The sequence below is a fragment of the Molossus molossus genome, unplaced genomic scaffold (genome assembly GCF_014108415.1).
Source record: "Molossus molossus isolate mMolMol1 unplaced genomic scaffold, mMolMol1.p scaffold_m16_p_2, whole genome shotgun sequence".
Lineage (NCBI taxonomy): Eukaryota > Metazoa > Chordata > Mammalia > Chiroptera > Molossidae > Molossus > Molossus molossus.
The window spans coordinates 27,936,652-27,951,977 of record NW_023425355.1 but is presented as its reverse complement, the minus strand read 5'-3'; the positions used below and the strand labels follow the sequence as shown (position 1 = coordinate 27,951,977).

Here is a 15,326-nt window from a genome sequence, read left to right as displayed (position 1 = left end):
GCCAACCCCTCAACATCCATTCAAGCAAATCTCTCTGTGTAGTCTTCAACCAGTATCTTCATGTTTCTTCTGAAACTTTGCACCATCAATTATGCCCCATCTGCTCTCCATTTTCAACATCTCCCTTTTCTTAACTGGCTCCTATTCTAACTATAAATATACTTAGGTTTCTCTCACTCTGGAGACAAAAAACAAAAAGAAAAAAAAAATCTATATTCTTCCCTTGATTCAAAGTCCCGCTATAGCTATCTCTCTACCCCTTTTTAGCTAAAGTTTTTGAAGCATAGGCTATACTCATTGTCTTATCTTCACTTCTCATTGATTCCTCAATTTCCACAATCTGGCTTCTACCACACTACAATGAAACTGTTCACAAAGGTAGCTAAAATCTCTGAATTATCAATTCCAAGAAAATTTTTTGGTACTTATCTTTCTGGACCTTTTTGGGATAATGGCAATATTATTACTTCACTCCTTGATACCCTGGTATTGTCTGTTTACTTGGCACTATTGTTTTCCTGCTTCTTTTCATACTTTTTAAAGATTAAATTTATTTGAGTAACACTGGTTATTAACATTACATTTTAATACTTATTGAAAAGGCTCCTCTCCTTTTTAGCTGAGAATTAAATGAGTATTCCAAGTTCTGTCCTTGGCTCATGTCTATTTCCCTTACTCCATTCCCTTCCTCTCCCTACCTCTCACTCTCAAATAGAAATATATATTGTCTGGCTGGTGTGGCTCAGTGGTTGAGCGTCGACCCATGCACCAAGAGGTCGCTGGTTCCATTCCTGGTCAGGGCACATGCCCAAGTTGTGGGCCCAATCCCCAGTGGGGGGTATGCAGGAGGTGGCCAATTGATGTTCTCTCTCATCAATGTTTCTATTTCTCTCTCCCTCTCACTTTCTCTCTCTCTAAAATCAATAAAAAGAAAAAAAATTTTAAAGGGAAATATATAGGTGTGTGTGTGTAAATGTATATTTACTTATTAGGCTGGGCCATATAAAATTGCCAATTGTCAAACATCCCTGATCTACAAAAATGGAAATTTCATATGGCTCAACCTAATATTTATAGATAAGTAGCTCTCTAGACTGGTGGAATAAGAGAAGGAATAAAGAATAACCGTGGGGACGGTGGTGCCAATGGGGTAAAAAAGGAGAAACATCTGTAACAAAAAAATAAATAAAAAATTATATATATATATAAAAAAAAAGAATAACCGAATTAGAAGATCAGAAGAGAATCACAAAAAGCTGTAAAATGAAGTTCCTGAAAATATATTAACTGGGAGAAGTGGTGTGTATTGTCATATAAATGATATTGGTCTAGTTGTTAACTACAAGTAATATAAACTTCAAGTTAATGTGATAGGTAATTAATAAAATGCAATTTTATTATGACAAACTCCAGGACAATATATTTTTCCTATAAATGTACCCAACAGTAGGTGATTTAAGGTGAAGAAAAGTTATAAGGACATCTATCACATAGTAGGTACTCAATAAGTAGTGGTGAAATGAATAAGTGTTATCTGCAAAAATGTCAACCACCATAATCAAACTAAACATGCTAAGTATTTCCCAGTTTGTTGTTATTAATACTCATTTGCAACTTTTTCATCTGCTACAAGAGGAAATAGTTTAAGAAAACTGTATGCAACAAAAACCTTAAAAACAGAAAACTATACATTAACTTTGATTTCAGTGATGTAGTACCTGAAGTCCAGGTACAACAGAATCTTTTTAGAAAACCACTGCAGTAATGTAGGTTTGGAATCATACCACTGGCCATAGGATAACATTTCCTACTCAATCTAAGCATGATAATTTTTTTTTACCTTGAAATAAATGGTTGATGTAAAGAAGAGCTGTGCCAGACGGTCAAAAATAAATGGTTTCACCTCTAGGAATTAAAAATATATATATTCAGAGTCCTTTTAATTAATATTACATTGAATTACATAATACTACAAATTTTCATGATACATACCAGAGAAGCTACTAAAAGGAAACCAGCTCACTAGTTGAAGGAACTGTGATTGACAGCAGAAGCCATCCCACAGAGGAAGACTCTTATACAGGAATGCTTCACAGGAATAAAACCCCTCCTATAACACAAGTTGATAAGAAAACCTTTTACGGAATTCTCCAGTCTTGACTGTACTCTAAATAACCAGTTTATTCTGTGATATAGTTGTGTTATTCTTAGACTAATTTTGTGTTATTCTTAGACTAATTTTGTCATCAATATAATTAAAAACCTTGGGTTGGTGCAAGACTTCCCCACAAAAAGAATCAGATGGTTACTATTTGGATATATTACCATCTTTACCAACATAGTTTTCAAATACCATAAACTTCATCAGTTGGAAAGAAGGTAAAAAGTCAAGTTTCAGAGTATTTTCAAAGACAAATAAATAAAATTGTATTATTTTGGAGTACATGCAGTCACTTGAAGAGTCAACAAAATATATACAGTGCTATATAATAAAGCTGGAATTTCAGCAGAGACCATAGACCAAATCCAAACTCTAGGTAGCTCCATCTGGAAAGGCCTGAGTGTTTAGGCTGTTTATATTTCTACCACAGTGAGGATCCTTTTTCCTTTTGTTTCCCTCTTTATCCCTGTGTCACCCTGAGCCTTACATGTGGTGTGCACCAGAACTCTATTCCCTACCTTCTTTTGATAGCATGAATTCTCTGGACAATCTCATCCATAATGTGGCCTAAAACCACCACCTATATCATGAGGAGTCCTAATCTGCATTTCTAGTCCAATTCTCATTCCTGCACTCCAGAATCCTTATTTAACTGCCTACTATTTATGATGTCTTAAGATGTCACACAGGTATCTTTTAAATCAAATGTATCTTTCCTTTCAAGCCTGCTCCTCCTATATTCCCCTCTTCACTGAATGCCATCATTATCCTCTCAAGCAGGAAACCTAAAAAGTCATCTTAAATTTATCCCTTTATCCTCACCAGCATCATCCACACCCAATTTCCAATTTCATGCCAAATCCTTAAGATTTATTCAACAAACATTTGTTGAGTATCTCTTTTGTACCAAGTACCAAGCTGAATACCTGTACGTGAAGAAAATTTAGACATGGTTCCAACCAACTGGGAGCTCAAAATGTGTAGGAAATAGATGCTGAAAGTGCCATGATACAGGTAAACACAAGAGAGCTAAGGAAGCACATAGAACAAACATCTAATGGTACTGATACCTGAGTTGCAGGTTAAAGTACAATTCAGGGTTATCCAGGCCAAAGAATTAATTGGAACATACCCGACATTTAAAAATGTTTGTTGATTATAAGAACACAAGCAGTGACCCTGTGAGATTTATCTTACCAATTAATTCAACTAATTGAATGCATCTGATTACACCTTCAGTTTGTTCTCTTAAATTATAGGCCATTCTCTCTTATTTACATAATTTAACAAATAATTTTCTTCAAATCCAACAGTACAAAGACAAATGTCAATTCAACTAGGCTCTATTTATAATGAGTTTTGAATTGAACAAATATTATTTACAAAAGATGTTGAGCACTAAAGATAAAGGTTTTCAATAGATAACCAAATAAAATTTAGTAAGAAGTGGTGGAGTGTGTGCAAGTGGAATCTTACTTGTAAGAAGCACTCTGCCTTGATGACAGTGTCCAGGAAGTTGGTAAATTCCTTTTCACATTCATAATTATTCACCTTGTACCAAATACATTCTAGTGCAGAAACATTAAACATGAGCATCAGGCTGCACAGCAGTAAAAACTACATAAAACTTAATTACCATAACTCTAAAAGGTAACAAATAAATGACAAATATAAACAAGCGATCACTCTCATACCCCCTAGCCAATTCACACTATAAAGTGCAACAGGTATGTGGAGGTGACAGTGAGATGTTCCTCAATAATATAGTGAAAAAATATACTGCTAAAATTCACATATAATAATTGTGACTAGCTTTATGTCACATAATGATCTCTAAACGTATGAATTTAAATTTATGAATGTCCTCATTTTTCTATTGTTTGAATTTTTAAAAACCATGACTAGCTAGTATTTAAACATTTTTAAAATTTAAAAACTTTTTTTTTTTTCCTGCTTTTACTTTTATTAGTATTTATTGTCTGGCCGGTGTGGCTCAGTGGTTGAGCATCGACCCATGAACCAAAAGGTTGCTGGTTGGATTCCTGGTCAGGGCACATGCCCAGGTTGTGGGCCCGATCGCCACTGGGGGGCATGGAGGAGGCGGCCAGTCGATGTTCTTTCTCATAGATGTTTCTGTCTCTCCCTCTCACTTCCTCTCTCTCTAAAATCAATAAAGGGAAAAAATTTTATTAGTATTTATTTTATGTTGAATTTACTCCTGGGCCATAAATTTTTGTTTCTTCAGTTTCTTCTGGGCTATCTTTTTCTTCTGTGCAACCTCATCTTTGGTTTAGAACAACCTGCTTTTTTCAGTAGGATCATTTCTGTGTGGCGAGGAGAGCTCATGTATCGGTTAATCTGCCCACAGGCTCTGTAAGTTTTATGCCGCATCTTGGGAGCTTTGTTCACCTGGATGTGCTCAATGACTAGAAAATCTATAACTAAACTCTTAAGTTCAGCATTACTCTCTGCATTTATACGCATGTACAGCAAAAATTCAATACTCTTTTTGGGCCACCGACCCTGTGTCCAGCCCCACTGTTTGGCCTGGGCACACCTACCAACTCCACCACTGTAGCAACAGAATGGCACACATTGCTGCTGTAGTGACATCCTTCAGATACTCGGTGGCTTTTCAAATACCCTTGATGGCCTGGGCAGTTTCATGAATGTTCTTTAAGTGAACACAAAGGTTTGATCTTCTTGATATGCATGACTTTGTGGGGTTTTCTGGGTCAAGTGAATAATGAACCATTTTCAGAGGTCACCTTAAGCCACTTTCAGGAAGAGTAAAATTAAAAAGTCTTAATATTACTTTTCTTTTCATATGGAAATTGTCCACTTATTAAGCAACCGCAGTTCCAAGATTATATAAAACATTAAAAACACTTGTTTAAATAAATAAATAAATTTATGAATGCCCTGAACTTCAATTAGGGTGAGTTGAGAGTAATATAAGAGTGGTAGAACTTTAGTACATGGAAATCTAATAAACTGTATCATATCCTGCCTAAAGAAAGATTCCAAGTAGTAAAAGGAGAGTTAACCTAGAACAGACTAAAACCAACTTTTAAACACTTAAAGAGTCAGGAGTTGCTTATATTCAGGAAAGAGACAATCTGGTAAAGAAAATACTCTTTAGAGAAACTGACTCCCTTGGAGGAATCAAATGATCAGGATTTACTATGGCCTAGATGAAAAACTCCCTCAGTGCCCTTTCCTTCAATTCTATAATTAAGAAATCTAATGACTAATTTGGTTCCCATGTATACTCATAACAGACAGGGGATAGTCTAGTTGGCAGACATGAACACTCTGGTCACCAGAATCACTTCTAGCATGAAATGTGATATTCTGGCTTATGCAAGTCTACTCTGAGTTTGGTTAGCATTGATCCATAGGTTCTGGGAGCTTAATGCCAAGTTTCTGGACATACGAAGATAAAGAGGCCTTGGATTGTGATGGTCATCAAGTGGAGACACCTAGTGAGTTTGGTAGCAGTATTTCCTTAACACACCTCCTTTATTATTGCCTTTATAATTATAACAATGGAAGCATTTAGGCTGTGAGGCTGTGAATATGATTATTATCCAAGAAATAATTACGGCATATGAAGGCTCCTCCTGTCTAGAATCTGGCACCCTTATAAAAGAAACTCATTTGTAAACTATCTTGTTCCTCCCTTAATCATCCAACTTTTAAGCATCAATATTTACCTTCTTGTAATGTTTGACTCAACCAATGATAGAGCCTCAATAAGAGTGATTCATCTCTGACACAATTAATATAGTGAAGTAGCAGAGAGCTGTTCAGCACCGCACCCATCTGAGAAGGCAGCTACAAAGATAGAGCAATCGGTCAACTTAAGTATGTAAAAAGTAGATCAGAGTAACAAGTAAATCATCAGATAGGAAATATATAACAAAAAGAAAGACCATGAGGAGCAAATGGAAAATGCAAAATCGGCACATGGTCCAGTCACATACCTCTAAGCAATGAATGTTCTGTAAGAGTTGAGGGAAGGTCTTAAGCTGATCTACCGGAAATGCTCTATTCCTACTGAGATAATCAGAAAGACTCATCCCTTTTGTTTCATATTCTTTACTGTGGCTACTGGAATTTAGCACTGGTATAAGCGAGTGAGAATTCCATTTCTAAAGAAGAAAGACAATAAAATAATCTATCAATAAACTAAACAGACTACAAACTATGAATGTAAAAGCAGTTGTTAAGGTGTTTCAGTGAATGGAGTCTGAATGTGGTTTGCATAGAATCCCGGGTAATAAAAACGTATAAATATTTATAATCTCTTCCAACATCTGAATGGTTGTTGTTTGGATTTAATAAAAGAAGGCCTTGCAAAGTCATTTGAGGTTTTAGATACTTACTCTTTTTCCAGGACGGACATTATCTGGACCTAACATCAGCTTCAGAGGTTCTGGAGAAGGCCCCTGATTCCTCTGCCTCACAGCAACTAGAGCGGTCTTCCACAGATTCTCTGAATTCTTAAAATAGATCTATAAATTTTGATATAAAATACATGAGAGTAGGTACCCATAAGTTGAAGCAACATAAAATCTAAAACTCTTCATTAATTGAAAGTATATTGATTGCAAAATACTTTGCACCCATGCAAATCCACTTAAAGATTTTTTACTTATCAAGAATCTATTAAATACATCAAATTGAATCAAAATGAAGTGCCAATCCCTAAAAAAAATCCCAGAAACAGTACCACAATACAGTATGCAGTGAACATTTCAGTCCAAATTTGTAAATAAACATAAAATAACATATTTCAACCTTAATATGACTTATCACTCCTTAATCCCTTACCTTCTTCTTTACAGGCAAAGATATAGAAATCAAAGTGGGAGCAAAGAACTTATACAGCGACAACAAAGCATGGAGATAAGGCTGCTTTCCCTGTGAAATAAAATAAGAGTTTTCAATTCTGTGGTCAACAAGAAAGAAGAGTAACAATAAAATAAACAGATTAAATATATATCCAGTTCCTAATTTTACTATGCAATATCACCATAGGAAGATGCTATAGAAAATCAAGGAATGAATAACCAGGCATTTAAATCAACGATCATAAAACAACCCTCGCCAATCTGTTATCTTCTCTTTTATGACCTTTCCTTCTATTTTACTTCTTCCTTATATTTTCTCTCTTCTTCTTTGCCTATGCCTTAAACTGACCAGTGATACCTGCTAACATAGCACTGGTAGCATATTCAGGACTCAAAGTTCACTCATTCTTGATTTGAACAAGAAGGTGGGAAGACAAAAAGGGAAACCAAGAAAATAGAACAATGAAAATATTAATACATTATCATAATTCCTGAAAAATTGATTAGGAAATCGAGCAATGGGTATGTAGCAGCCAAGCTGCTTCCTATAACTGAAATAAGTCTTAGCAAAAACATTAATTTTACAATGAAAGAAATCATTACTGCTGGATACACGTTTAATATATCTGGCTATCCAGAGATAGCATACCACTAAAATGAATTCCAACGAAGTAACCAAATTACTTTATCATAGTACAATTTTGTTGAATCAAATATTGTACAAATTAGGAAGGTAGAAAATGAGGCTTAGAAATACAATATTCCTATTTTATAACAGCTTCTTGAAATTAAATTTATTTTAGCAAAACCAAAATGGCCCCATTTATCTATACCAAAATATCTTCTGATCTCTCTACTCATATCAATTAGTATCAGAGTGTTTGCTTTCAGTTGAAATGGTTTTTGATAGAGCAAATATTCAGAAGTGAAGAGAACTTTAGAATTTACTGGCTACTTAACTAAACCTATCTCTGTTGTTAAAAAAAAGTTAATGGTGTTACCTCAAAAAATTAAAAATTGAACTGCCATTTGACCCAGTGATCCCACTTCTAGGAATATACCCTAAGAAGCCTGAAACACCAATCAGAAAGAGTATATGTACCCCCATGTTCATAGCTATTTACAATAGCTAAGATCTGGAAACAGCCCAAGTGTCCATCAGTAGACGAATGAATAAAAAAGCTGTGGTACATATACACAATAGAGTACTATGCAGCTGTAAGAAAGAAAGATCTCTTATCCTTTGAGATGACATGGAGGGACCTGGAAAGTATTATCCTAAGCGAAACAAACCAAGCAGAAAAAGACAAATACCACATGATCTCACTTATTTGTGGAATATAATGAACATAACAGTCTGAGGAATAGGGTAGACCCAGAGATGTGAAACTGGGGTACAGACTGACAACCCTCAGAAGAAGGGGTGGTGGGGGGAGGGAAGAGATAAATCACAGAACTTATATGCATATATGCATAACCAATGGACATGGACAACAAAGCCGGGGATGGGGTTGGGGGGATGGGGAGGAGGGTGTCAATGGGGTAAAAAAGGAGAAACATCTGTAACAAAAAAATAAATAAATAAATAAAAGAAAAAGAAAAAAAAAGTTAACACTCTCTTTTTTATTTTTATTTTTTCTATCCTCACCTGAGGACACCCCTCGACATCCTGTTCAGATAGAGTGGGAGGGAGAGAGGGAGAGAGAAACATCGACATGAAAGGGACACATTGAGTGGCCGCCACCCACAGGACCCAACCAGGGCTGGGGACAAACTGCAACCGAGGCACGCGCCCCCAGCAGGAACCGAACCCAGGCCGACACTCTAACCGCTGACCAAAACCGGTCAGGGCAACACTCCCTTTTTTAAAAAAAGGAGAAATTTTCAGTTAAACATGGCATATTGAACATATGTGTTTAACTCTGGGTTCTCCCAAAGCCCTACTAAAAAGTAAAGAAATGAAAAAAGCATAAAGCACAAGTTCAAAGAGAACAAGAGAGGAGACAACAGCAAATGAGATCTCAACAAGATTTTGAAACCCAGAATAAAGATGAACAAATAGTAACCAACTTAACAGAACAGAGAAAATGAAGCCTAAGGCAGAAACAGAAAAAAGTCTCAAAAGCAGTAGATCCATGCTTGAGAACTCCCAGGAAGACAGGAATTTGTGGAACCAGATACCTCTGAAAAGTGGAGCTGCAAGAGGGGCAAAAAATAGGAATGGTCGAAAGCCTACCAAAGAAGTAGTTAGAACCCTAAATTCCTTCACTACACTTGTAGGCAAACATAAGGGTTTTACTCTCTGAAGAAACACAATAGAGGAAGGGTGTACCAGGACCTCTCTCCACCCCTTGCTTATGTTCCAGAGTTCTAATAGCCAGTTCCTATCCCTGTGATGGTTGATTTTATGTGTCAACTTGGCTGGGCTATGGGGTGCCCAGATATTTGGTCAAACGTTATTCTGGGTGTTTCTGTAAAGGTGTTTTGGATTATCTACTTTTAAATCAATGGACTTTGAGTAAAGCAGATTGCCCTCCATAATGTAGGTGGGCCTTGTTCAATCAGTTGAAGGCCTATATAGAACAAAAAGACCAACCTCCCAGAAGAAAGAGAATTCCCCAGCAGACTGCTTTTGGACTCAAACTAGATCATCAGCTCTCCTGGGTCTCCAGCCTTCTGGCCTACCCTGCAGATTTTGGACTTGCTAGCCTCCATAATCATGTGAGCCAATTCCTTATAATAAATAATAAATTTATCTTTGTGTGTGTATAAACACACACACACACATCCTATTGGTTCTGTTTCTCTGGAGAAGCCTGACTAATACAACGCCTAGGCAGGAGAGACAGAATTCCTCTCTGGGAAAAGTGACACAATGAAAGAAATATTAAGATCTGACAATGAACAAGTCCTGTTCACACACACAAGTTTCCAATCACCATTTTAGTGTTTTATTATTAAATATGAACTAACAAGGTTTACTAGGCATAAGAGAAAAGCCTCTACCGTGAAAGGAACTAAACTGAAGAAAGGAACTCTGAGGAAAAAGAGACAAATCTGGGAACATTAAAAAAAAAATCACAGCCTGAGACATACAAGTTCATGCCTGGTAGAGGGAGAATCCCAGAAATAATCCTCACCAACCCCACCTAACTTCCCCTTCCTGTTCCAAAGATTGCTCTCAATAGGCCCTGGTGTGTGTAAATTAACAACATACCTGCTCTGCTTCCTACCAGTCATGCTTGCCACTAGAAAGACAATTTCTGCGTTTTGTTTCCTCCATGGATCAATCAGGAGTTATGGGGCATGGATACATGCCTTTACAGGTACCAGAAATTCACATATCCAGTGTATCTGTTCTTGTGTGCTGACTATGGCTGTTACCATTATATATATTCGGTTACATGTGAGCATGGCTATGTCTTCTTGGTTTCATATTATTGGACTTGAACAAATTTAACAAAATCCAGCTAATCAAAACAATTTTATGAATGCATCTTTATACATGGGCATTGATAATGGGATAATTTAGTAATGTACTGTATATAATGTTAATAATGAAGCCATACAGTGAATGTTTGGATTTAAAATTTTTAGACAATCATGTACTAAATCATACACCTGAACATACACTATTTCAGTTAATACAAACCAGCAAGATTTTATTTATGGTAAGAATTTTCTAATTCTGTTGAAATGTTTTGCTATTAACACAGGAAAAAAAGTACAACTTTTTCACAATTGCTATTAATGTGAAGTGAAATTCAATTTGGATGAAAAGTTGTCATTAATATCCTCTCAGAGCTAAGAGAAGATATTGTACTCGTAGAACCAAAACAAGAAGCTATAAAACAAGAACAATCATTGAATTGTACTAACAGGAAACCTCACACTGGAGAAGCACAAATGTGCACATGTGTTTGTGTTTTTCATTAAATTTGAATGTCTTTGGGTAGGTCCTGCAGGTTGCAGCAATTAGGCAAAGCACTAGAACTTCCTATTGTTTTATATCCAAAGCTTCACAGACTTCTGTTGCCTGGCAGGTATAGTGGAAATAACAATACAAGCGAGCTGTCAGGGAATATACTGAAGTTTAAGTATCCAGAAAAGAATGCTTTCCTAGATCACATCCACACAAAAAATAAACTGGTCACTTTATTTCAATAAAATAAAGTAGTTGTTTCTGACTACTCCCTGACACTTATTTCCCGGCCATACCAACCCAGTTCCCTAAACAGTTTCTGCTGTTTTACATCTATACGTTTTTGCTCATGCTGTTCCTTCTGTCAGGAATGTGCTGCTCTTCCTTCTTGGCCTAGTTAAATCCTATTCATACCATAAAATTTCTCTCTAGCATCACCACTTCTCCTTGTCCCCAGTTTGATTTTGTTTTATTTTGTTGACTGAGTTGCCCGGGCAATAAGTTCTTGAAGGTAATGACTCATTCCATTTTATACCCCCAAAGCCTAGCCCAATACACTGGCTAGTTTTGGGTCTTTTTGGTACTCACCATTTTCGCCTGAAGATCAAGCAGTTTTCTCACGCGAAATGGTTTGACTAGTAAAGGTAAAAAACAAAACAAAAAAGTACTATGCATGTGATTTACAATAAAAAGAACCCAATGTAGCTCATACAGTTTCTTCTTATAACACATCAAGCATATAAACACCCTATTCAGTTAAGCCATTAAGCAGATGCTCTTAGATAAAAGTACTAAAAAGCAATTCCTACAAAATCCTGTCACAGAACTAATGCTAATAGTTAACTTTATAAAGGCCAATACAAATGCTAATTCCACAGAGTGAAAGTAATATAACTGGAATAAAAATGCTCACCATTCTCTTTTTTGGTAAGTAAATATAAGAAATGGCAGACATAAGGGCACTGTTAAAAGAGAAAAAAATGTTAAAAAGAGAGAAATGACAATACATCTTGAACAGAACAATACATTCTCCTCAAATGTCAATCTTATATGATTAAGTAAAAAGGCCTGGGGACATCACTGAATAATAGTTTTGCAAAGCTTCTCTTTTTCATACTACACAGTAGTGATTAAAAACAACAGTTTTAATTGATATCTCCTGATGCCATTTTAAAATTATTTTTGGTATATAAAAACATTGCAGACAGTCTGAAATATAGAAAAACTTCTACCTAACACAAATTCATAAATTCCTTCTAGAAGTCCATATTTATTAAGATATAAACTTAAAACTTTTATCATGAATTCCCACTTAAAAGCATTTTCCCATATTATTTGGTCTTCAAAGTGATCATTTTCAATGATCGTAACATTCCAGTGAGTGGATATAATACCATAATTTAATTACCATTTAGTCCTGGGTTTGGCAAAGAGCACACACTCAATAAATGTGTTACTTATATTACTGAATGATGGGTTCCCTTATACAATTTCATTTTTAGTGTCCACTTGTCAAGGCTTTATTTTAGATCAGGGGTCAGCAAACTCTGCTGCACCTGTTTTTGTAAATCAATTTTATTGGAACACAGCCACACTCATTCCTTTATGTATTATCTATAGCTGCTTTCACTACACCAGCAGAGTGAGTAGTTGTGGCAGAGAAAGTATGACCTTCAAACCTAAATATTTACTACCTAGCCCTTTAAGAAAAAAAATCTGCGAAAACCTGCTCTAGATGTTAGGAAATTTAAAAATAAATTATCTAATGGGGCTACAGAAGGCTTTTTTTTTTTTTTGTCCTCACCCGAGGAAATTTTTCCATTTTTTGTTCAGATAGAGTGGGAGGGAGAGAGAGAGAGAGAGAGAGAGAGAGAGAGAGAGAAACATCAATGTGAAAGGGACACATCGAGTGGTTGCCACCCACACGACCCAACCAGGGCCGGGGACAAACTGCAACCGAGGTACATGCCCTTAGGGGGAACTGAACCTGGGTCTCTCTGGACCGCAGGTCCAACGCTCTACCCGCTGAGTTAAACCAGTCAGGGCTAGAGAAGGCTTTTTTAAAAACAAACTTGTATTTTGGTAGTCATGACTCTAAAGTTTAAAGTCTAAAGTATGGCATTTCATATTGCTTCTTAACAATGGATTCAGAAAGACTCTTGGACGTACTTATAAGAAGAATGAATTTAGATATAGGATCCTTTTCTAAAGGGAAGAATACATATTATGACACATCTGCCATATTTGACACGAACTACAGTAACTTTCAGTAAAAACTCATTGTCTCACATCCCTAAAATATGAACTATTAGTAACACTATTTATCATGTTGGGTATAAAATGAGTGTCATAATCACTTGGCCCAGGCAACAACAGCATAGGAAATCTGACATCTGATATTCTCCTTTAATCATATCTAGAAAGGAAAAAGTCAGATGTACCTAAGACTTTACAATTATCTGTCTGTAAAACAGCTAACCACCATATTTGAGTCACTCCAGACTCAAACTCTCACCAAATTATATGAAAATGACTTTTCTGAAGTAATGCTCTTAAAAGTTAGGCTCCCTACTTCTTGATCTGGGTGATAGTTGCACAAATGTGTTCAGTTTATAAAAATTAATTGAGCTGATCACTTATGATTCATGCAATTTTCCATATGTATATTATACTCCAATAAGTATTTTTAAAATATAGATTAAAAGAATAGAAAAAAAATAGGCCCCTTCTCTCCCTCCAGCTGAGCAAGAAACTCTCTAGTCAGCATCATGAAAACTACTCAAGTATATCACAACTGATTTGACAAATATTTATAAGTACTTCCTACTCATTCATTCACTCATAAAACAAATATTTTATTGAGCAATGAATAAAACAGACAAAAAGGTCTGCTCTTATGAAGTTTACATTCTGTGTGCCATGAACTGTGTTACCAAATACTTGGGTTATAAAAGGCGTGGTCCCTGCCTAGAACTGTTTATTGAGTTATTATACAAAAGGAAAAAGCATGCTTTATTATTTCCCATTTTTATTACAAAGTATGCATAAATACAGAATTAATTTGTATTGCAATTAGTTCAGTTTATGAACAAAATGAATATAAGGTTAAAAGAGATGTCAAAAGTAAGGAAGAGTCAAACACATACTAACATCATTCACCTACTCTTGTGTACTACAGGACAAGCTTCTCCCAAGAATTTATAACCATAAGCTGGGCCCTATGTAGATTTGCAGTTTGAATTTACACTAGTGATATAAACAAGAAAACCTCAAGCAAAGAATTTATTTTATTTTATTTTTTTAATCCTCACCCGAGGATATATTTCCATTTTTATTTTCAGAAAGAGTGGGAGGGGAAGAGAGAGAGAGAGAAACATCGATGTGAGAGAGACACATTGATTGGTTGCCTCCCGCACAACCCCAACCAGGGCCAGGGGACGGAACCGCAGTCAAGGTATGTGCGCCTGACCGAAATCGAACCTGCAACTCCTTGGTCCATGGGCCAATGCTCTAACTGCTGAGCCAAACTGGCCAGGGCCTCAAGCAAAGAATTTAAAGTGGTTCCAGCTTAGTTGCGCCTCCCAGATAAATCAGATATCTGGTAAGGGACTTCTATCTAAAATATAGAAAGAACTCTTACGACCCAATAAAAAAAAAAAAAAAAAAAGACAAGTAACCCAATTTATAAATGGGCAAAGGATTGGAATAGAAGATATACAAATAACCAATAAGTACATAAAAAGATGTTCAACATCACTAATCATTAGAGGAATGCAAATCAAAACCACAATGAGATATCACTCTATACCCACTAGGATGGATACAATCAGTAAGTCAGATAAATAAGTATTGGTGAGGATGTGATGAATTGGAACCCTCATACACTACTGGTGGGAAGGTAGAATGGTACAGCCACTGTGGTGGTTCCTCAAAATGCTAAACATAGAGATACAGCAATTCCATTCCTAGGTATATATCCAAAAGAATGGAAAGCAAGGAATTGAATATATACTTGTACGCCAATGTTCACTGAATAATGAAACTGTCATTATTTGCAGATGACATGATATTGTACATAGAAAACCCTAAAGACTCCATCAAAAATCTACTAGATTGCCCTGGCCGGTTTGGCTGAGCGGTTAGAACGTTGGCCTGCGGTCTGGAGAGACCCGGGTTCGGTTCCCGCTAAGGGCACGTACCTCCGTTGCAGTTTGTTCCCGACCCTGGTTGGGTCGTGTGGGTGGCGAGCACTCGATGTGTCCCTTTCACATCGATGTTTCTTTCTCTCTCTCTCTCTCTCTCTCTCTCTCTCTCTCTCCCTCCCTCCCTCCCTCCCTCCCACTCTATCTGAACAAAATATCGAAAAATGTCCTCAGGTGAGGATAAA

General features: G+C 36.3%; 1 protein-coding gene across 3 annotated transcripts in view; it reads right to left on the bottom strand.

The window, feature by feature from the left end:
- The window catches only part of CENPI (centromere protein I), a 59,614-nt gene that overhangs the window by 34,501 nt on the left and 9,787 nt on the right, over positions 1-15,326 (bottom strand). For all 3 annotated transcript variants that reach the window (XR_004960645.1, XM_036271480.1, XM_036271479.1), the window contains exons 6-14: positions 11,853-11,901; positions 11,528-11,574; positions 6,998-7,087; positions 6,550-6,678; positions 6,148-6,315; positions 5,878-5,998; positions 3,638-3,729; positions 1,993-2,110; positions 1,841-1,905 (exon numbers count right to left, since the gene is read on the bottom strand). Coding sequence is in view for 2 of the 3 variants with exons in the window: in XM_036271480.1 (XP_036127373.1) it covers positions 1,841-1,905; positions 1,993-2,110; positions 3,638-3,729; positions 5,878-5,998; positions 6,148-6,315; positions 6,550-6,678; positions 6,998-7,087; positions 11,528-11,574; positions 11,853-11,901 (879 nt within the window). In the remaining variant the exon portion in view is untranslated. The remainder of the gene's footprint in view (positions 1-1,840; positions 1,906-1,992; positions 2,111-3,637; positions 3,730-5,877; positions 5,999-6,147; positions 6,316-6,549; positions 6,679-6,997; positions 7,088-11,527; positions 11,575-11,852; positions 11,902-15,326) is intronic.